The sequence below is a fragment of the Bidens hawaiensis genome, unplaced genomic scaffold (genome assembly GCF_021521415.1).
Source record: "Bidens hawaiensis isolate Kalapana, Puna unplaced genomic scaffold, B.hawaiensis_p1.1 tig00028499_1, whole genome shotgun sequence".
Lineage (NCBI taxonomy): Eukaryota > Viridiplantae > Streptophyta > Magnoliopsida > Asterales > Asteraceae > Bidens > Bidens hawaiensis.
The window spans coordinates 164,909-187,799 of NW_027494660.1; the positions used below are offsets into that span (position 1 = coordinate 164,909).

Consider the following 22,891-nt stretch of genomic DNA (forward strand, 5'->3'; position numbering starts at 1 on the left):
AAATGGGGCTAGAAACTCACCTGAACTCTGCTTCTTTTTCTGATAGCTGTAAATCCCTTCCTTAACTGAGCTCGGCTGACTGTACAAGTTACACGTATCAATACTCGTCTGATCTAATCTGGCGGCCTAGTATTAGCTTACTTTTACTTATCGCTTTTTAATTTATTTTCTAATCAAACTTAGCTCTAGGCGAAGTTAACCTTAGGCGAACTTAGCTGTAGGCGAAGTTACCAGCTAGGCGAACTTAGCTTTACAGCGAAGTTGCCATCAGGCGAACTTGGCTTCAGGCGAAGTTAAACCTCAGGCGAACTTAGCTTTAGGCGAAGTTAAACCTCAGGCGAACTTAGCTTTAGGCGAAGTTAAACCTCAGGCGAACTTATCATCAGGCGAACTTAAACCTCAGGCGAACTTGTCATCAGGCGAACTTAGCTTGCAGGCGAAGTTCATCAGGCGAACTTAGCTTGCAGGCGAAGTTCATCGCTTGAAGGCGAAGTTGCCCAGATGAAGGCGAAGTTGCCCAGATGTCCGCTGTTTCGGTTTCTGATCAACATTTCGGGCGATTTTAACACCCTTGTTAAGGTTCAATACCACCCACTACACTTCCCGACCATTTTTGGTCGTTAATACACTAAAAGCTCGGATCTTTAAACTTCAAAGATCAAGAATCATACCTTTTTGGGCTTGTTTGGATCTCCTTTAACTTGGTATCACCACTAATCTTTCTCTCTTACCCGGACCTCGCTCGATCCTTCCTTCTTTCTCGGCCCGGCCGGCGGCGGTTTTGGGTATGTGTGTGTGGAGTGTGCTTGGATAAAGATAGAATGAAGATATTTTGGGGTGTTAGGGTATTTATATCCCTGAGATCCCATGGGCCTAAGGCCCATTCTCATTTAACCCATCCTAATTAATCCAAGTCCACAACCCACATCCATTACCCAACACTAGCCCGACCCATACCAACTCCTATTCTATTATTTATTTCCTGATAACCCGGGTAAACTTTCTCTCTATAATTAAGTAACATAATTAATATTACTTTGGAAATTTCGGGATGTTACAAGTCTTCCCTCCTTAAAGAGGTTTCGTCCCCGAAACCCAGCTTATTCCCTATAAAAGGAAAACTTCTTATATTTACACGCTTTATTGAATCGCCTTCGCTTTCTGAGTTATCCTTCTTACTCCTGACTTGTAGTCGTCGAGCGGTGATCATGTGTTTTAGCTATTTAAGGTGGCTTGTCCATGAGACCCTCGATGTACCACAACTCATCTCATACCTCCAAGGGCTTCGATTAGTACTTTTAACACTATTGTCTAAAACAACCTTTCATCATAACATAATAATCATTCATAACCAAACTCAATATATTACACGTCACTGATAAACATAAGTTTTAAACCTTAACACAAGACAAGTCCTTAAGCAAAAGTAACTTAATAAAACCATTGCATGAGCAATTATTCCTTCATCAAGCGTTCCTCTCTGCAGTTTCCCCAAGTCTTCATCCTTTCGCACCTACCGCCCCTGATTCCTTGCAATCCCTAGCCATGTGGTCAGCTTTTCCGCATTTGTAGCACTTTGGACGATCAGGGCAGTCTCGAGAGTAATGCCCACCCTTTCCGCACCGATAGCACCTGTCTGTCCCAATCCTGCATTCCCCCGGGTGCACTCGCCCACACGTCTTACATGCATCCTTGTTCCCAACCTTGGCCTTCCTCTCATCAGTTGTTGTCACCATCTCGCCAGACCGCTTAGCAGAGGTAGCCCATTTCTTTTCCTTCTTTTCCCCCACCGTTCTTGCTCCCCCACCATCCCTAGCTAAGTGACCCGACTTACCACACTTATAACATTTCTGGTCCTCGGTGCAATCACGAGTTATGTGTCCCTTCTTCCCACATCGGTAGCACTGATTTGGACCAGCCTTGCATCCTCCCTGGTGCATCTTCCCGCACACTTTGCATGTTTCCCTTCCCGCGACCTTTGGTATCTTTTTCCCCGCATACCCCACGACATCTACAGATCTATTGGTTCCTTTCGCTCCTCCCTTAACATCATCACCCTTCTTACCGTCTTCTCCTACCTTCTCAGTGGCCCTTGCATGGTTTTCGGCAGACTTGTCAGTACGAAATTCCTTCTCTGCAGCAGCTACAGCGTAAGAAATGGCAAATTGAGTAACAGGATCCAGCTGATACCCTTCATTGCTGCTTGGTCCTTGCAAAGTTTCACTTTTATCCTTTTTCGTGGTAGTAACTAGTTCTTCAGAAGGTTCCCGGACAACGCGCATTCCAAGAGGACGTCCAGTGTAACCTCCCTTACCAACAAACCTTCTTGCTCCAGCCATTAGTATTCTAAAAGGGTAAACACTAACATCATCACTCAAGGAACTATCTAGTACAAGGATAGTAAGGCTAACAGGTAATCACAGTGGCCGGCTGTGATTAGCTGATCACGTTACTTTCCGTGTCCTATACACTTCCCTTTATGAGTCTATTTGTGCTGGTTCTACTTAAGCAATTAGTCAAATCAAACAATCAATTATTCCTATCCCTGTCGTTCACATATCTTTTCTTTCTCATTAACATATATCATTTAATCATACACCTTACCTTTACTGATTTTTGCTTGAGCGACACATGGCATTCTTGAACTGGCATCTTCTTTCTTTTCTTACTTAAATCCCATTCTCTGTTCGAGTCTAAGCATGTAGAATGCTTAAATCTCTTGAACTTATGCTCTGATACCAACTTGTAAGGCCCCGAACCCGGTGACCCTACTTTAGCGTCGGATTTACTCATAAACACAGTTCTTCAAATCAGAGTTTATTAAAACTTTTCGCGGAATATAAAACATCAATCATTTGTTACAAAACATTAAGTCTTTTCTTTGATACCATAAGACAAAACTTTATATTTAAAACATCTTTACTTCTTTCTTCAGATGCCAGCCGTTCAATCCATGCCGTGTGTCATCCTCATGCTAACTCTATAATCAGCTCACCTGCGTGCATACTAAAAGTCAGCTACGCTGAGTGAGTTCTAGTTAATCAGGCAACATACAATTTTATTCTCATATATTTCTTAACGTATCCGAAGACACATATTTCTACCTTAACCTCGTATAAATATCCATAGGAGGATCATCACGTAATATCTATTAAAAGAACCTTTACCATTACCATACTATATAGAATTTCCATAGGAGGAACACTCTGTATACTTTCCATAGAAGGAACACTTTACTATCCATAGAAGGAACCCTATACTTTCCATAGAAGGAACCCTATACTTTCCATAGAAGGAACACTATACTTTCCATAAAAGGAACATTATACTATCCATGTAAGGAACTCTATATATATCCATATAAGGAACACTATCTATAAGTTATTATTTAATATCCATGTAAGGAGCTAATCACTTCCCTTGACGATACGTGCAATATCCGAAGATCGTTCACGTACCGACAAGCTTTCATTCATAATGTTTATACATCATCCTCACATTACATACAATATTAATATCTTTATTTACATCCTGACAGTACGTGCAATATCCGAAGATCGTTCACGTACCGTCATGCAATCAATCATATCTATCACATATATCATACACGGCATACACTTACCATTTAAGGTAAGTGTATTAACTATCACATTGAGTATGCACACAGCCCCGAAAACGTAACACATAAATGGGGCTAGAAACTCACCTGAACTCTGCTTCTTTTTCTGATAGCTGTAAATCCCTTCCTTAACTGAGCTCGGCTGACTGTACAAGTTACACGTATCAATACTCGTCTGATCTAATCTGGCGGCCTAGTATTAGCTTACTTTTACTTATCGCTTTTTAATTTATTTTCTAATCAAACTTAGCTCTAGGCGAAGTTAACCTTAGGCGAACTTAGCTGTAGGCGAAGTTACCAGCTAGGCGAACTTAGCTTTACAGCGAAGTTGCCATCAGGCGAACTTGGCTTCAGGCGAAGTTAAACCACAGGCGAACTTAGCTTTAGGCGAAGTTAAACCTCAGGCGAACTTAGCTTTAGGCGAAGTTAAACCTCAGGCGAACTTATCATCAGGCGAACTTAAACCTCAGGCGAACTTGTCATCAGGCGAACTTAGCTTGCAGGCGAAGTTCATCAGGCGAACTTAGCTTGCAGGCGAAGTTCATCGCTTGAAGGCGAAGTTGCCCAGATGAAGGCGAAGTTGCCCAGATGAAGGCGAAGTTGCCCAGATGTCCGCTGTTTCGGTTTCTGATCAACATTTCGGGCGATTTTAACACCCTTGTTAAGGTTCAATACCACCCACTACACTTCCCGACCATTTTTGGTCGTTTATACACTAAAAGCTCGGATCTTTAAACTTCAAAGATCAAGAATCATACCTTTTTGGGCTTGTTTGGATCTCCTTTAACTTGGTATCACCACTAATCTTTCTCTCTTACCCGGACCTCGCTCGATCCTTCCTTCTTTCTCGGCCCGGCCGGCGGCGGTTTTGGGTATGTGTGTGTGGAGTGTGCTTGGATAAAGATAGAATGAAGATATTTTGGGGTGTTATGGTATTTATATCCCTGAGATCCCATGGACCTAAGGCCCATTCTCATTTAACCCATCCTAATTAATCCAAGTCCACAACCCACATCCATTACCCAACACTAGCCCGACCCATACCAACTCCTATTCTATTATTTATTTCCTGATAACCCGGGTAAACTTTCTCTCTATAATTAAGTAACATAATTAATATTACTTTGGAAATTTCGGGATGTTACATATTCACTAAACCAAAAATAACAAATTCACCGGAAAATCCTAGTAAACATAAAAATATGCTTATAACAAACTAGCCGGAATATATTCATCGGGTATTATAACAAATTTAACAAATTGGCCGAAATATATTCATCGAATCTTACTATACTATTAAACCAATATGCGTAAGAATGGATTGTTAATTACCTTTAATATATTCATCGGAGAATAGATCTGTTATAAGAATCATGAATTGAGGAAAAAAAACCTTATAACATCTCCTCTAACAAACGATGAATTGAACGGAATCCAAACGATTGGAGACATGTTCACCTCTGGTTCTGAAGAATAAATGGTAGATTAAAAAATTGATGGTGAATAATGTAGAAGTCGGAATACGACCGCCGGAATTAGAGCTGAATATGAGCGGCGGATTAGGGTTAGTATGTTCGTGAAGAGGTTAGAGAGAAAAATGACTTGTTGGATTGGTTGTGGGTTATGGAAAATGGAGTGGGTTATGTTTCTGGGTTTATGGTTAATATGACACGTGGCATCATTAGAGAGACTCTTAGAATGAAAATATGGTGAGTTGGAGGTCTAGGTGGACAAGCTAGTAGAATGCCATGTGGTAGAATTGTATTGATTTAATATATTAGTAAGATTTGAAGGAAAACTTAAATGAACCTAAGCTAAGCTAGGCTCGAGGTTGTGTAGCAACTTAAACAAGCCAAGGTATTTGTTTTTAAATACATATAATGACAGAGTAAATCATTCCTTTGCTACATAAAGGTGGTTGATGCACTAATGGATGCATTAAGAAGTTTTCATGTATTAAAAAAGAGCAAATACAAAAAAAATATGCCCGCCTTTGGTGAAACATGTTCGCGTTTATGTATTTACTTGTCTCTGGATTTTAATTATAATTTCAGGGTGTTTTATAAAATAATATTGGTCTTGAATTCTTTATATCGTATTTTATATTTAAATTTATATACAATTTTCTATTATCGGTTTTTTTTTCTCTATTTTGATGTGGTTATCTTTAATACATTGGGACAACAAATATGAACCTAGAGAGGTTGTGAGACAAGGTATTTACTTTTGCTTTCTTATTTATCATACTAAATGGCTTATACTTAACAAACGGTGATTTGATTGGTTGAACTGAATCTAATTCAAGAATATATTTATGATGAAGGAATGCTAATGAACCAGATGCCAGTTTTTAAAGAGGATATCTTCCAAATGCACTAGGTGCTGAATATTTCTAGGTTGACCCGTTACCTCGTTAATTAAAAAAGGTATGTGTTTATTCATTAATTTTCTCGACATTTCTTGATGCAAACTTTTATTTAGCCAAATAGGGTCACACTTTTATCTCTAACAAGTCAACCCGTTATTAAAAAGTAGGCGACAAGTGATGAGTTAACGAATTAGATTGACCCGCAAATACTTTTTGTGTGTTCTTTATGAGATTTATAAACAAATAATGTGTTAATTATGGTTAATCAAACAGTGAATTTAAGAACCTAATGTGTGAAATTAACAGTTAAACATAATATTTTGAAATAAATTTTCAAAAATCAAGATACACTACATATAAAATATAACAAATTGATAAGATATACGAATTAATAAAGGGTCAAATTGGGTATATAAAATGAGACATGTAATACATATTAGAACGGGCAGCACGTTAGATTGAGCTGCAGATACTTTTTACATGTTCTTAAAAAAATTTATAAACAACTAACGTATTAATTATGGTCAGAAAAACAGTATTAAAACAAACTTAAATGAACATACATCACAACTTTAGATTGAAAACAACATGGAATTTAGAAGAACATAGAGTGATATAGATGCCCTAAATTTGTTTTGACTCTTGAAATTATTATATGAATAAAGAGATATATTACATTTACTATATTTTGATTTCACTGCTGAAATAATCTTTACTTCTATATTTTTGATAGTTTGTGAATGTTCATTGACCTCGCTAATTTGATTTTGTAGCTTTGATGGTCGTGCTATTGAAGATGTGACTTGTGATAGTTGGGAATGCTTGAGATGGATAAAGACACGGATGGGGATATTTGTAATTTTGATTTACAAGAAGTGTTATGTGGTAATATGCCATGGTATTTTACTATAGCAATATTAACATGCTACAATTAAATCTGCATCTTTTGTTTTGTACATGATTAAATTGTATTCCAAGCTATACATTCGGATCTCGTCGTATTGCGTGGGTTTCTACTAGTTTATTATAACACGGGCAAAAGACGTTTTAATAACTAATAAATCCAAATTGATACATTAATAAAAGTACATGAAACATGACAAGTGTCATATTTGACATGTTTTGTTACGTTTAAGATTGTATAAGGACTTGAATTGTAATAGATAGATAAATAGGGACTGGTCTTGTAATACTTGTAATGTAACATCCTAAAATATTCTAATATTATATAAAGAAAGTCGTGTTTAGTTATCACGTGTTAATAGTTAAGTAATGCTAAATAAAGAAAAGTCATGGACTTGGATTAATTAAGATGGATTAAAAGGGTAATGGGCCTTAGGTCCATGGGCTTTAAGGGATATAAATATCCCCTTAAACCATCCTAAAACCCTAACTATCATTTCCATCTTTCATATTCCTCTACACACTCAAAAACACACACATACCCCTACACCCTAAATACGGCCGGGATAGGAGAGTAAGATCCGAGCCAAACAAACGTTGAATCCTCGTTACACAAGATAAATACAAGATCTAAAGCTCATAGCTAAGCCAACAAACCCAAAAAAGGTATGTTTTGATCCTAAAGTTTACGTTTTTATAAACGTTTAGCCTTGAAACATAGAATGAGAATAGATCGGGGGTAAACAAAATGTGAAGTTGTAAACGTGATGCTAAAACGAAGCTAATGAACTCATAAATCTATGCGGCCCGATTAAATGAACCCTTAAACCTAGTATTGAACATTTTTAAGCTAAAGGTCCAAACTTTATGCTTTTCCGGGCCAAGTCTTATCCGAAATTGGCCATGGAAACGTTTACGGGAATGGTTAAGATCATATCCGAGGTTTATACGTTGAAACATAAGCGATTAGTGGGTTAAGACAAAACCCATAGCTGTTGTTGCTTTGCAACTCCGACCGTAGCTAAGTTCGCTACTATTAAACTTCGCCAGGTTAAGTTCGCAGCATGCTAAGTTCGCCTGGTTAAGTTCGCTACTAGCTAAGCTTGCTGATGTTAACTTCGCAGTAGCTAAGTTCGCTGATGTTAACTTCGCCAGTAGCTAAGTTCGCTTAAGTTAAGTTCGGTAACGAATCGGATGGCGAATCAGACTCAATTCGTTACGAAGAATGGGTTAGCGAATTAGAAAATAAAGTAAAATCCTAATGGAAAATACGTTAAGACAGTTAATGTAAATAAAATTTTTCCAAGCTGACCTGGCAGCTCGACCCCAGCCAGGGACTCTGCCCCTTGGACCCTGATAGGGGCTGCCGCCCCTAGAACCCCGATGCCAGGGGCGCTGCCCCCGGACCCCAGTTCGTTGTGGGTAATAACTAAGACTAGAAAGATGTTATCAGTAGTGATAGTAATTGATACGTATAATTATTATACAATCATCCGTGCACAACTGAAGAAAGGGATTACCATTAACGGTGAACGTAACCGCATTCAGCTGAGTTTCTAGCCCCATTTTCCTTGTTATGTTTTCGGGGCTGTGTGCATACTCGACGTGAATGTTAATACACTTACTTTAAATGGTAAGTGTATGTCTTGATAGTTATGTATGTGTGCTTGACAGTACGTGAACGACCTTCGGGTATTGAACGTATTGTTAAGGTAAGTATAGTATAGTATGTATGAAATGTGTATGTGAATAAGGGAGTATGTACGATTATGTTGTGTATGGTATTAATTGTATGGATATTATAATGAAAGGTAAGGTAAGGTTAAAGGGTTGCATACCCTAATAATATATGCGAAGGATAAAGGGTTGCATACCCTAATAATATATGCGAAGGTTAAAGGGTTGCATACCCTAATAATATATGCGAAGGTTAAAGGGTTGCATACCCTAATAATATATGCGGAGGTTATAGGGCGTAATGCTCTTTAAAACGTAAGGTAAGTATATGTAAGAAAGAAAGTGCGAAGGTAAGTAAGTATATGATAAACGAAAGTATGAAAGTACGTAGTTATGAATGTATTGTATGTTATGTGATTAACTAGAACTCACTCAGCGTAGCTGACTTTTAGTATGCACGCAGGTGAGTAGAATGAGGCAACTCGCTTGAGGGGACCCGTGGCATTGAATAAGAGGCTGGCATCAGAAGGCTCAAGACATGTTATGTTTTAATTACTTAGTTTTTGAAAGACAAAGTTGTTTGTTTAAGACAAGTTTTTGATTGTTATTAAATGTTATATGAAAGTTTTTATGTTCCGCGAATGTTTTTAATTAACTCTGATATTTGAGCTGTGTTTATGAGTAAATCCAACATCCAATGTAGGGCACCGGTAACGGGCCATACATGTAATAGTAAGGGACAATCCTGTAACTAGATAACGAACTGTTAGTTAGTTAGGGTTGTTGTACTTAACAATCATTTGAGCCAATTTGTTCTGGGACTGGTCTTTCATTTCATCTTTAATTGATCATTCATTCGATCAATTTGTCCCAATTCATCCTAATTCGTTCAATTCAAGAATCAATAATGGCGGCCAATGTTAACACTCATCAGCAAGAGATCGATAAAACCTTGAAAGAACACGAATGCACGATTCTTCGCATGGAGAGTGCTTCACAATCGGTGATGGCTGATTTACAGTCTAGTGTGGAGAAGATGATGGAAAGAATGCTCGCTCCAATTCAAGAGAAGTTGTTACATGGTCGGAACCCTAATTCTGGTAAACAGTTGTCTGAATCTCAATTTGGGGCAGATCAACGACCAACTCGATATGGTCGAATTGATTTCCCTAAGTTCAACGGCGATGACGTTGCATAAGTGCGGCCATTTTTTCAAAATGGATCGAACACCTGAACATCAAAAATTGAGAATTGCAGTGGTCAACCTTGAAGGCCCTGCTCTTCAATGACACCAAGCTTATATGAAATCTTTTAACTGATCAGTTGATGATTTACCATGGAAATCATATGTGGGGGCAGTAACAACAAGATTTTCTGAAGTTCTTGAAGATACTATGGAAGAACTTAAGGTACTTTATCAAACTGGTATATTGAAAGAATGTTGTTTTGCCTTTGATGCCTTATTGAATAAGGTCACAATCTGTGAAACATATGCCGTGAGTTTGCTTGTGGGAGGATTAAAACCTGAACTGAAATGTATGGTTAAGATGTTTAAGCCTAAGACCCTTAAAGAAGCATATGCCATGGCTAAAGAACAAGATATTGCTCACACTACTTTGTTTAGTGGGTTATTCACCAAGAAACCTACTGTTTCGAATTATACTCCTTCAACCACTTCATATAACCCCATAAAAACTAAAATTTTAGGCCCTACAAATGCAACTAAACTTCCGTTACTTCCTACACCTACCCAAAAACCTTTAAGTTCCAAAATATTAACTACAAAAGAATTAGAGGCTAAGAAAGCAAAAGGTGAATGCTTTTGGTGTTCTGAAAAATTTACCCCTGGTCATAAGTGCCCAAATAGACAATTGTTTGTTATTGATTTAGCTGATGATGATGACCAAGAGGTAGTTCAAATACAAGAAGAGGAAGAGCCTAAAAATTTCTATTCATGCTTTGATCGGAATTCCATCTTATTCCACTATGAAAATCACTGGTTCTATGGGTACAAGAACTCCGCACATTCTAACTGATTCAGGTTCTACACATAATTTCATTGATCAAAACTTAGCCAATAAGCTCAACATTACTACCCAAGATGTGAAACCTATGAAAGTGACTGTAGCAAATGGTAATCAGTTAAGTTGTATGAGTATGTGTAAAAACTTTAAATGGATGATGCAGGGGACATGGTTTAGTGCAGATGAGTTAGTAATTCCCTTAGAAAGTTATGATATGGTGTTGGGAATTCAATGGCTCACTCCATTAAGGAATATCACTTGGAATTTTGGAAACATGACTATGGAATTTAAGGTGGAAGGGGTTACAAACAAGCTGAAGGGCACCGAGACTAACAAGGTCAGTTTATGTTCGGTGGAAAAGGTGTCCAATATTCTGCAATCTCCTACAAAGGTCATACAATCTCAAATGTATGGTCTTCCACTTATTCCATCAAGTACTACAGAAAATCATGGGTCTAAATTTAGAAATCTCCTTGACAATAAGGTTTTACAAGATCTTTTGGGATCTTATAAAGATGTTTTTGCTATACCTAAAAGTTTACCACCTTCAAGACATTGTGACCATAAAATTGTCTTAAAGGATGAAACCAAAACTATTAACCTAAAACCTTACAGATACCAATCGGTACAGAAAGATGTAATTGAGAAAATGACTCATGAGTTATTAGATTCAGGAGTTATTCGGAATAGTAACAGTTCTTTTGCATCACCAGTAGTTCTTGTGAAGAAAAAAGATGGCACATGGAGGATGTGTGTGGACTATAGACAGCTAAATGATGCAACAGTCAAGAACAGGTACCCAATTCCTTTAATTGATGAATTATTAGAGGAATTAGGATAGGCTACTATATTCTCCAAGTTGGATTTAAGATAAGGATGTTTGAGAATGATATTTCCAAAACAGCATTTAGAACACATCATGGATTGTTTGAGTTCTTATTCATGTCTTTTGGTTTGACAAATGCTCCAGCCACATTTCAATCTTTAATGAATCAGACCTTTAAATATTTGTTAAGGAAATGTGTGTTGGTATTTTTTGATGATATCCTTGTATACAGCAAGGATATGCAACTACATTTGCGGCATTTGCAAACAGTTTTGGAGATACTAAGGGGTAATAATTTGTTTGCTAAACAGTCCAAATGCACTTTTAGGGGCCAATTTGTGGAGTATTTGGGGCATGTAATCACTAAAAATGGAGTCTCCACCGATCCATCTAAAATAGAAGCTGTGGTACAATGGCCAACACATGCAAATGTTAAACAATTGAGAGGATTTTTTGGTTTAGCAGGTTATTACAGACGGTTTATTTTTAATTTTTGGTTAATTGCTAAACCTCTGAATGAACTATTAAAGAAAGATGGGTTTAAATGGTCTATGGAAGCTCAGATTTCTTTTGAACAACTTAAGAATGCCTTAAGTTCTGCACCAGTTTTAGCACTTCCTGATGTGAGCCAAACTTTTATAGTGGAAACTGATGCATCTAACCGAGGTATTGGTGTTGTTTTGTGTAACATTCGTCAATTTTCTGACCTAAAAACCCGAACCGTTTTGGGTCTTCGGTGTAACCCGAATTTTAATTATTATTGTTATTGTTTCTGTTGTTAAAGTTATTAGTGTTTTGTGTCAATATATGTGTTATATATATATAATATTGAGTGCGTTGAAATCCTGATCCATTTTTCTTATCCATATACAAAGTTTAAATATACATGCATACCCCAATCTTATAACTTAATTGTTTATTTGCGAGTAGTTAACGAGCGAAATCGTTATTCGGGGTTTTCAAGATCTACACATTGAAGCAGTCATACATTTATAAAATCTATTAAAAAGGAAAATAACTTTTATGAAACTAGAAGGGTATGTTTTAAACTATAGTTCTAATGATAAGTTAAAGATGGAGGGTCAATTGTGTCAGTTTCTGAAACATGACTTGAAGTCCTGCTAAATTTCACGGTGACAAATCCGGCAACTACTCCGTATTTTCCGGCGAACGTTAAAACCCAAATTAACCATCGATTTCGACAATTGATTATACCGTTTGACTCGGAATCTTTTACCGATCTTCTCTCCACCATTTATGAGACATAATTTCGTGTTATTGACTCCAATTATTCGAGCGTAAATAACGGATTTACCAAGATTATGAATACGCGTTAGTTTCACTATAAAAAGGAGGTCTCTGTTTGTTTCTTTTAACCACACCTCACTCGCAAACGATTCCCTTCACTCAAGTTGTCTCCTGCCTTCAATTGTCCAGACACCGACATTTGAATTCCGACCAATTCTGCATGTTCTCGTGGGCATCCATTCGAGGTAAACGAACACACCATTTTGTTCGCTCTTAAATCCGTATATACTAAGCTCAATTTTTTTTTAAAATTGAATTGGGATGTTTGTATAATTAAAGACTTGTTTATGAGCGAATAGTTGTTTAACCCAAATTGAACTCAATTCAATATCAAAGTGTTTTACTATTGCTACTGTGAATTTGAAATCGAAGCAGCTGAGTGTAATACTGTATTCTAAGAGTTTTTTTTCTTATGGGATAAGAAAAGAAATGATAAGATTTTAGTTTGAATCTTTTTTTAGTTTTTTTTATAGAATAAATGATAGGAAATTATAGGAAAACCTGGATATTTTAAGTCTCAAAGTTTTCTTACCAATTTGGCATGATTTAGAAAGAAAGGAAAGGATAAATATTTAAAATTACCACTTTACTCTTCAATCTACATCTAATAATTGTTTTAAAATGGCTATATTTGTAAAACTACACATTTTTTTCTTTTCCTTTCCTTCAATTTAAACTAAAGAATGCAATTAACCATTTCTTTTCTTCCTCTTTCTTTCATTTTTCATTAAACTTGAGAATGCATTATATGCATGTACTTTCTTTTCTTCTCCCATCCTATCCAATCTTATACTTTCCTTTCTTATAATTAAAAACTCGAGAACGCAGTGTAAAAGATTCCATGTTTTTATTTTAAGCTTTATTTTATAATTCCTTATGCTTTGTTATTGGGAAAATACATTAATTTAATCCCTCCTAACTCCTTATACTATTTTCCTTTCCATCCTAAAATAAACTCAAGAACACCCATTTTTTAACTATCCTTAGTTTTCCTTTCCTTTCCCTCCTTTAAAAAAACTCAAAAACAGAGCGTTACACTCCTTGTTCAAACTCATTTTCACATATTATTTATTAGTTACTGTTTTATAATAATAATAATAATAATAAACCTAAATCTATTAATAAAGAGCCATGACACTTTTTATCGAACCAAACATCACCAAACTTTAATAATAAATACCCCGACACTAAAATAGTTTTCTTATTGGTTTAATCTAATCACCTCCTTATTTCAAAAAAAAAAACCTGGTTAGTTTATTTATTTATTTATGGTTTATTGGATTTAAATAATCCAAACTTTGGTCAATTGGCCAATATTAATCCCAACTTAAGAATTGGCCCACATTAATCCCAACTTTCACTGTATTGGCTGTCAAATAACCTTTTCCTAACGGAGTCTAACTCCGTCAATTTTTGCTTACGTGGCTGCTTATGTGGCGCAAAAAAACATTAATTTTTTAAAAACACTCTTTTAACATATATATCAAAGTTCATGGACCATTTGTAAAAATTACTCATCACCATCATCATTCTCTAACATCTTATACCACCACCACACCATTACCACCACTACCACATTAGGCTACCATATTTTCCGGTGATGATTTTGACGATTCCGGCAAGATTTCCGGGTTAAAACGGTTTTCCGGCAAGGTAACCATATTTTTCGCTGTAACAATAGAAATTTCCGGCGACGTTCATGCCATGGATGTGAGAATGATCAGAATTGTTTGATGATTTGTAGAGTGTTAATTGATCTCGTAACTGTTTTTCTTTCCGGCAAGAAACTGGATATTTCTGTGAGGCCATTCTGGGGACGCGTTTTCGGCAAGCCATATTAGTTTCATTTTCTGATTTAGTAATAACACATCGAGTTCCGACTGTAACAGATTTCTCCGGTGAAGAAAATTGTTGTTCTTGTGGCCTAACTACTTTTTCCGGTCATTTTCGTTTTTCCGGCCATGATTAAGTTTTCCAGCGGGTTTTTATAAGAAAACAATATGTTACGAATTGTACGATGGCAGAATAACTCTACAAAACATATTTATTTTGTTCCGATCAAATTTCTGTCAATGTTCAAATTTCGTTCAGATCCACATACTCTGATTTTTCTGAATAGAATGGTGTGGTGGCCATGCTTATGTAGTGATGGTGGTGATAATGGTGAGGTGATGGTAGCTTGATGTGGTGGTCGTAGACTGGTAGTAATGGTGTAGTGATGGTATAAGATGTTAGATGGTGATGGGTAATTTTTACAAATGGTCCATGAACTTTGATATATGTGTTAAAAGAGTGTTTTTAAAATATTAATGTTGTTTTGTGCCACATAAGCAGCCACGTAAGCAAAAGTTAACGGAGTTAGACTCCGTTAGGAAAAGGTTCGTTGACAGCCAATACAGTGAAAGTTGGAATTAATGTGAGCCAATTCTTAAGTTGGGATTAATATTGGCCAATTGACCAAAGTTTGGATTATTTAATCCAATAAACCTTTATTTATTAATTTTTTTAAAATATAAAAAAGCTTAATCCAACTAAAGTTTACACATAAAAACCCCAACGATCCCAAATCCGTATAATCCCTAGAATCCCCTAGTGTCTCTCTTGCTCGTGTTCCTATCAAGATGTTTATTTCAAGTACACTTTCTATTTAGGACAATCCATAGGAATTCGCAACGTGACCGATCAACTCGCTTAAGCCGACGACTCGTTACCACTCTCTATACATCTCATGTGAGTTTACATACCCCTTTTTCGATCCTTTATATTTTGGGGGTAGCATGTATACCATATTCAAGTTTACTTATGTTTTATTCCCACATCTATTCAAAACACAATTCAATATATGTTTATGTGTGCTTATTGCATGCTCTATGATAATGCTTTATGTGCTTAGTTGTTTATTTTATGTTTGGTGGTTGGTATCTCATCCTCATCTATCCTCATCTAGTATGATCATACATTTACCCAAGTACTTTGATTTCGTATCAATAAGAACGGGTTCACATCTATTTAGTTGTTTACATTTTCATAAGAATTGTAATACTCATCATTTACATATGAATTGTGGTTTTTATCTATATATGTATCTCAACTAAAACTTATGTATTCTCACCAACATTTGTGCTAACAAACTCTATTTTTATACATGCTACAAATACAAGTAATTTACATTGATCTAGAATGAAGATATTAGTTTTTACCTTAGGATATTTATCCAAACAATAAATATGATGTAATTGTTTTGATTATTATAATTGTGTACTTATTTTGATGTTAATGAATTAAATAATTATTGTCACTTTAATTAGTGTCTTTTAAGCTACTGTCCAATCAATACGTTACGCCCTGGCATGTTCCGCCTTTGGTCGGGGTGTGACATTTTGATGCAAGGGAAACACCCTCTAGCTTTTATTAGCAGAGCTCTCTCTCTTAAATAGCAGACTTTGTCTGTTTATGAGAAAGAACTTTTGGCCATTATCTTAGCTACTAAGCAGTGGCATTATTACTTAATCACCGGTCGTTTTTATCATAAATACAGATCAAAAGAGTTTCAAAAACTTAATTGATCAAAATATCACCACACCACTACAACATTCTTGGCTTGTGAAATTAATGGGATATGATTTTGAGATACAATATAGAAAGGGTTGTGAGAATGTGCCTGCTGATGCCCTTTCTAGAATGGAAGGAGTGTCTATGTTCAATTTAACACTCATTTCCTTTCAACCATTATTTCTGTCTAGAATTCAGAATTCTTGGAAGACTGACCTTGCAATTCTAAAACCGATCTTAGATCTGCAACAAGGTCAATTATCGAACCATTTTACATGGCAAGATAACCTTCTAAGGAGAAAGAATAAACTAGTTGTGGGTCAAGATTCAAGCTTGAGGCAGGATATTATTAAGGAATGTCATTCCATTGCTATGGGTGGTCAGTGTGGTGTGCATACCACTCAACAAAGACTAAAAAGTATGTTTTATTGGAAAGGGCAGTTGAATGAAGTTAGAGAATTTGTGAGAAATTGTGTCATTTGTCAACAAGTAAAATCAGAAACTGTTTCTTATCCTGGATTATTACAGTCATTGCCTATACCAATATTTGTATTCTCTAATATCAGCATGCATTTTATTACTGGGTTACCAATATCTAGGGGTAAAGAGGTAACTTTTGTTGTAGTTGATAGACGCACCAAGCATTCTCATTTCATAGCTCTGTGTCATCCATATAGTGCAACCACTGTAGCTCAAACTTTTGTAGATAATGTCTACAAACTTCATGGATGGCCAACTACAATTATATCTGATAGGGACACTATTTTCTTGAGTGCATTTTGGAAGGAATTCACCAGGATTCAGGGTATTTCAGTCAATATGTCAACTGCATATCACCCACAAACTGATGGGCAAACAGAAGTAGTAAATAGATGTTTGGAAGCCTATTTGAGATGTATGGTATTACAAAAGCCTAGGTTGTCATTGGCTGAATTCTGGTATAACACAAATTTTCATACCACTATCCGAACAACCACATTTCAAGCTTTATGTGGATATGCTCCACCATTGCATGTTCCATATATCCATCGGGATTCAAATGTAGTAGAGGTGGATGATATGATGTGTGATCGGGAAGCTACAGTAAAGTTACTGAAAGAAGCATTAATCAAAGCGCAAAGCAGGATGAAACAATATGCAGATAAGAAAAGAAGTGAAAGAAGTTTGCCACAGGAACTTGGGTATATGTTAAACTACAGCCTTACGTGAAGTCATCCTTAAGGCTTGTTGGATATAATAAGTTGTCTCCAAAGTATTTTTGGACCATATCTGATCATTGAAAAAGTAGGAGTTGTTGCCTACAGGTTGGATTTACCAAAAGAAGCCCATATTCATCCAGTTATTCATGTCTCGTTATTGAAGAAAGCATCTAGTCCTTCAACACATGTTTCAGTCATACCCACTACTAATCCAAGACTTTCCTTACCGCCCTTAAAGATTTTGGATAGTAGAATCACTAGAAGAAGAAATAGAGTTGTTGGACAAGTTTTAGTGCAATGGAAGGATCTTCCGATTTGTGATGCTACGTGGGAATTTAGAGATGAGTTTCAATGTCGATTTTCTGATTTTCAGTTGTAGTATCCTTGGGTCAAGGATCTTTAATAAGGAGGGGGTATTGTTATGTTTAAGATTGTATAAGGACTTGAATTGTAATAGATAGATAAAGAGGGACTGGTCTTGTAATACTTGTAATAGTAAGGGACAATCCTATAAGTATATAACGAACTGTTAGTTAGTTAGGGTTGTTGTACATAACAATCGTTTGAGCTAATGAGAGATCAGGCAAAAGTTGGTTTGAGCTAATGAGAGATCAGGCAAAAGTTGGTTAATCTTCTCTCTGAATTCTTTCTTAATCTCTTTTACCTATCAATTTTTTGACGTAAAGAGGATTTATTGCAAGTGTATTTAAAAATTGTCATAAAAAGGAAAGAAAATCATTGGTTCTTCTATCAATTCCTTAGATTTTATTTTGTATGGATCCTAAAAAGAATCATTTTAAGGTTTAAGCCATTCAAAAATAAGTTTACGTCAATGCCATTTAACATATTAATTTCTGATATCATAATGTAGAAACTTCTAGTTTATTCTTAGCTTAAGTAAAAAAAGATTGTTAATTAAGGTATCATAAATACGTTAATTTTGAAGTACGCTTTATAACTAAAATAGCGTTAAATCGTTTTTTGGAAATTTCATTATGCTCATCATTTTTTCGTTTTATGCACATCTTAGCTTGTTGCGAAGCTCTCGTCATAAAACACGTAACCAATAAATTGTTAATTTTATATTTTATATACACATATGACAAGCTCTCGTCATAAAACACGTAACCAATAAATTGTTAATTTTGTATTTTATATACACATATGACATACATAATGTCAAGAGTTTGTAATAAATTTGTTCTAATTTCCAGTAGTAATGACATTATTTCACAATTAATATGTTACAGAGCCCTTTGGAAGCCAGAATATTATTGCACTGATTTGATTTTGTTGAATATGGAAATGTTTAAAGTGGTCAGGTGAATCTTCACAAACAATATCTCAAGCTGATAGCACAAAACAGATAGAAACAATCTAACAATGAACCGAATGCATACACAGTTAAACGGGCAACATGAAACCAGCAAAATGATTCTCTATTTCGGTAACCAACTTAGCAAAAAGTAAAGGTAATGTTATCCCAAAGACGTTAATCTCAACCTGGAACACTTTGTCTAACACATGATTGCAAGTATGATCGGTCTTTGCAGCTTCATTGGCTGGTTCAGCTTATACAGGCACCCTTTTGCCACGGTAGCGGTCAAAGAACTATCAACAAAATATTATATTTTATAAGTATACAACATGACTTAATAACAGGATGAGCATTTTGTCCCAAATACCCGTACCAATTTAGCCTATTCGGTACGGGTATTGGTACTCATTGTTGTTGAATTTCGGTGCAGGTGTACGGTACGGGTACGTTTGGTATTTTGTACCTGTTTGAAATATATAGGTGTTTAATTGGGATTCTTCATATTTAATATATAAAATAAATTCTCCAGTCATGTTATTATTGAACAAGTACCAAACGTTTCTTCAGTATTAAATAATATAACATCCAAGACTCGAACCAACAAACAAACAGATCACTTAAAGTCGGCGACCGAATTAATGTTCTTCAATATTATCTTTTCATAAAATCGGCGACCAATTTGATACTTGGTACTAATTTTGTACCCGTCACGTACCTGTGCAAGTACCAATACCAAGACTAATTCAGGTTGTTTGTTACTCGTGCCGGTACCAGTTTCAAGATCGTCGAAGCTCATCCCTACTTAATAATGTTCACATCAGTTCATGTTTTTACCGAAATACCCGTACTCGTACCATACCAATTTTTGGTACATGTTTTTATTGATTTTTGGTATGGGTACAATTGGCTACAGATACGAGTACGGATACAAGTACTGTCCCAAGCTCATCCCTACTTAATAATGTTCACATTAGTTCATGTGTGTGTCTTTTCTACAGCTAAAACTGAAGAAAAGCAGCAAGTGGTCACATTACAGTATTAAAATTTCAATCAGTGGTGCAAAATGCAGACCGTGTTCAAGCATTTCACTAAAGAGTTGTTACATTAACAAATGATGACAGAAACTTCATATGAAGAACCTAGTTTGGTGTCTAGAAGATGTTTATAAAACTAGGCAATACATCATCAATATATCATAGTGTCTTGAATATTTCTAAGAATGTCCTTAGCAGATAAGCAATAAAATATAGTAATATAAAACTGATTATTGAAAATAGTATCTTACTACATCTACATGATTAAAATTGGCTTTTTCCATCCTTAAGGTTTCATTTTCGTTCCACATTTCGTCCCAGTGGTTTATTAAATTTGCTATTTCAGTCCAAAATTTGTTAACAAGGTGGACGAAATTGCAACAAAATGAAACCTTAGGGACGAAAAAGGAAAATTTTATACTTTTGGACTGAAATAGCAAATGTGAACAAACCACAAGGACGAAAACCGCACTTTACTCAGAAAAAAAATTAAAAATAAAAGATAAGCGACATTTAAGAAACTGAGAATTTTCATATTATTGATTTCTAAATCCAATTCCTTACCCTGGCTATTTCTTACAATTGTAAGTTATATCACTTTCTAACTAGTTTTAGATTGTTCTTTTATATTCATAATCAGACTCTTAGGATTTTGCTTTTTAATCAAATAAGACATGTTACACTAACCGTATGCTCCTTACATTACCCTACGCTAATCTAGCTACTTAGGTAATTATGCTTTTGCATAACTTAATGACTGTTATCAATAAACAACCATACCCAGTAAAAATCCCACCCATAGCAAAGCCATAAATATCATTTAAACAATAACTACAAACACAAATTGTCAATAAAGAGTAATTTATAAAATCTAAATGTTTTAAATAAAAACAAGCTAAACATAGACTACCAGTTAGATGGTTGAGCCAGAGTCACCATTTTAAACAGGGGATTTTAAAAGTGGGTTATCTATCTAACACGGGGTTTTTAAACAGAACCTGACCCATTTTCTTACTAGGTGGATGGTCAACCGGTCAACCAATCTAGTTGAATCCCATGATCACAATCAATTATTACAAGATCAGAAACACACATACCGATCTAATAAACGGCTGCTGAAACACCCAACCAATAACAGGTATCTTCTGCACAAAAACCGCTAGCGTCGGCCAGAAGCCACTGCACAGAGAACATTAAAAAGTAAGTAAAGACAAGTACCACAAGCAGTATTAAAGTATTCATCTCATGAAGATCATCATATTGAACAAACCTGAACAGTATAATGAACCCATATGTTTCTATGGCCATTCCTATCACAGGCCAACCAATGATCACAAAAAAGAAACCAACACCAAACGAAATTGTCCCCTGAGCAAAATTTAGAAAAGTGATCTATAAGAATAATAATGTAAACGAATCACGCATACAAAATAATTAATAAGTGGAAATATATATAGACATACTAGCTTGAGGCCCGTGTACTACACGAGTTTTTCAACAAAAGATAACATATAATAGTTAAGTAATGAAAAGTTATACATGAAGAATCAAAAACATATAAAATTAAAAAATCATTTACTATTACTGAAATCATGTTTACATATCTTGGATTCATTAAAGGTTATAATAATTAAGTAATGAAAATCATTTACTATTATTAGAATCATGTTTTACATATCTTGGATCCATTAAAGGTTATAAAATATGAGGTAATTGTAAGTTTCAAATATTTGCAGATAAATAGGAATTAAGTATTAAATTAACAATTCTTAAAAAAGGTGAGGTCTAACGTGGGAGTGACAAGTGGCAAAACTTGTAGCTTTTTATTAGAGAGTATAGATATAGTTATACATGCACATGTGTGTATGTATAGGGGGGGGGGTAGAGAGAGAGAGAGTAAGAGCGTGTTTAAACCTTTAAGTTGTTGCGTTTAGTGAAGAATTGCAAAGACGACTTGATCCCAATGGTCATTATCACCCCTGAGATGAACAGGATCTGGTTCAGTACCCCCACAAAAGAACTTCTATGTTAGAAGTTGTCATCTCAACCTCAGCAACAAGAAAAAGCAATAAAGCATATACATAAAGCAGCAAAACTGAATAAACTGAAAAACACTAACATTTCCAATCGCAAGCAGCCCCTTGTCAAAGAACATCATGATCCCCAAGAACGAGAAAAAGACACCAAATCCAGTTAATCCCAGTCCAATCTCTGTTGCATTAGAAACCAAACATTTAAGAGGAATCAAAATCCATAAAGTTTAGACACAATTTGCTCAAAATCCAACATTGATCTTAAACTAGAGAGTTTAAAGTATTCAACTTAAAGGCTCAATGTTCATTATTTACAACTTTCTGCGTAATATATAATGTTTGTGGCATGAATAACTTTAGTCTACATTTCATGAAATTCTTAAATACCTATGGTCCAATAATGTATGCAGTTTTATGTTTGTTGATTAAAGGTTTTGTAATGTTTACACTTGATAAATGAAATGAATGTATAAATAACAGACTTACTTTTCCAGTCGTTCACCTCCAGGCCAGCCATGATGTTCAAAAACCTAAACGGTAACGTTTTGGTGAAAGGTGAGAGTAGGGTTTTGACCCGTAATAATCGAATATGAACTGAGGGAGAATAATTAGTAGATAGATTACGGAAGAGTGATAGAGAGGATAAACCAGACCTGTTACAAAGAGCGAAGAGCAGCAAGAGTATACGGCTATGGCTATGTATCTGAAAGTGAAATTTGGGGACACATCAATTTTGGTGTTTCTATTTATCGTCCACAATTTTTGACCTTTTATGATGATGACGATGATTATTAATTATTATTATTATTAATAATAATATACACTTTTAATTGGTGCTAATAACGTATAGTTGTGACTATTTTATACCAATTTTTCATAGCATTGTTACTATTGTTTTTATTATTATATTAAAGGTTGTGTGGTAGAATTGACATGGGAATGGAACGGAACATGTAATGAAATGGACAACTGATAGAAATGCATATTGAGTTGTTTGGTTACCAAGTGGGAATAGAATGATTCATTACCT

General features: G+C 35.5%; 1 protein-coding gene across 2 annotated transcripts; it reads right to left on the reverse strand.

The window, feature by feature from the left end:
- Positions 1-18,652: 18,652 nt before the first annotated feature.
- Positions 18,653-22,573, reverse strand: LOC143577264 (vesicle transport protein GOT1-like). 2 transcript variants are annotated; one of them, XM_077061140.1, is made up of 7 exons: positions 22,515-22,573; positions 22,348-22,391; positions 21,948-22,039; positions 21,743-21,823; positions 21,099-21,196; positions 20,926-21,007; positions 18,653-19,087 (listed from the first exon to the last, which is right to left on the reverse strand). In XM_077061140.1, the coding sequence occupies exons 2-7, from the start codon at positions 22,376-22,378 to the stop codon at positions 19,049-19,051; spliced, it is 423 nt and encodes a 140-aa protein (XP_076917255.1). In that variant the 5' UTR covers positions 22,379-22,391; positions 22,515-22,573; the 3' UTR covers positions 18,653-19,048. The 2 variants fall into 2 exon arrangements, with proteins under 2 accessions (XP_076917255.1, XP_076917256.1); XM_077061141.1 differs by lacking the exon at positions 22,515-22,573 and having other exon boundaries at positions 22,348-22,408.
- Positions 22,574-22,891: the final 318 nt, after the last annotated feature.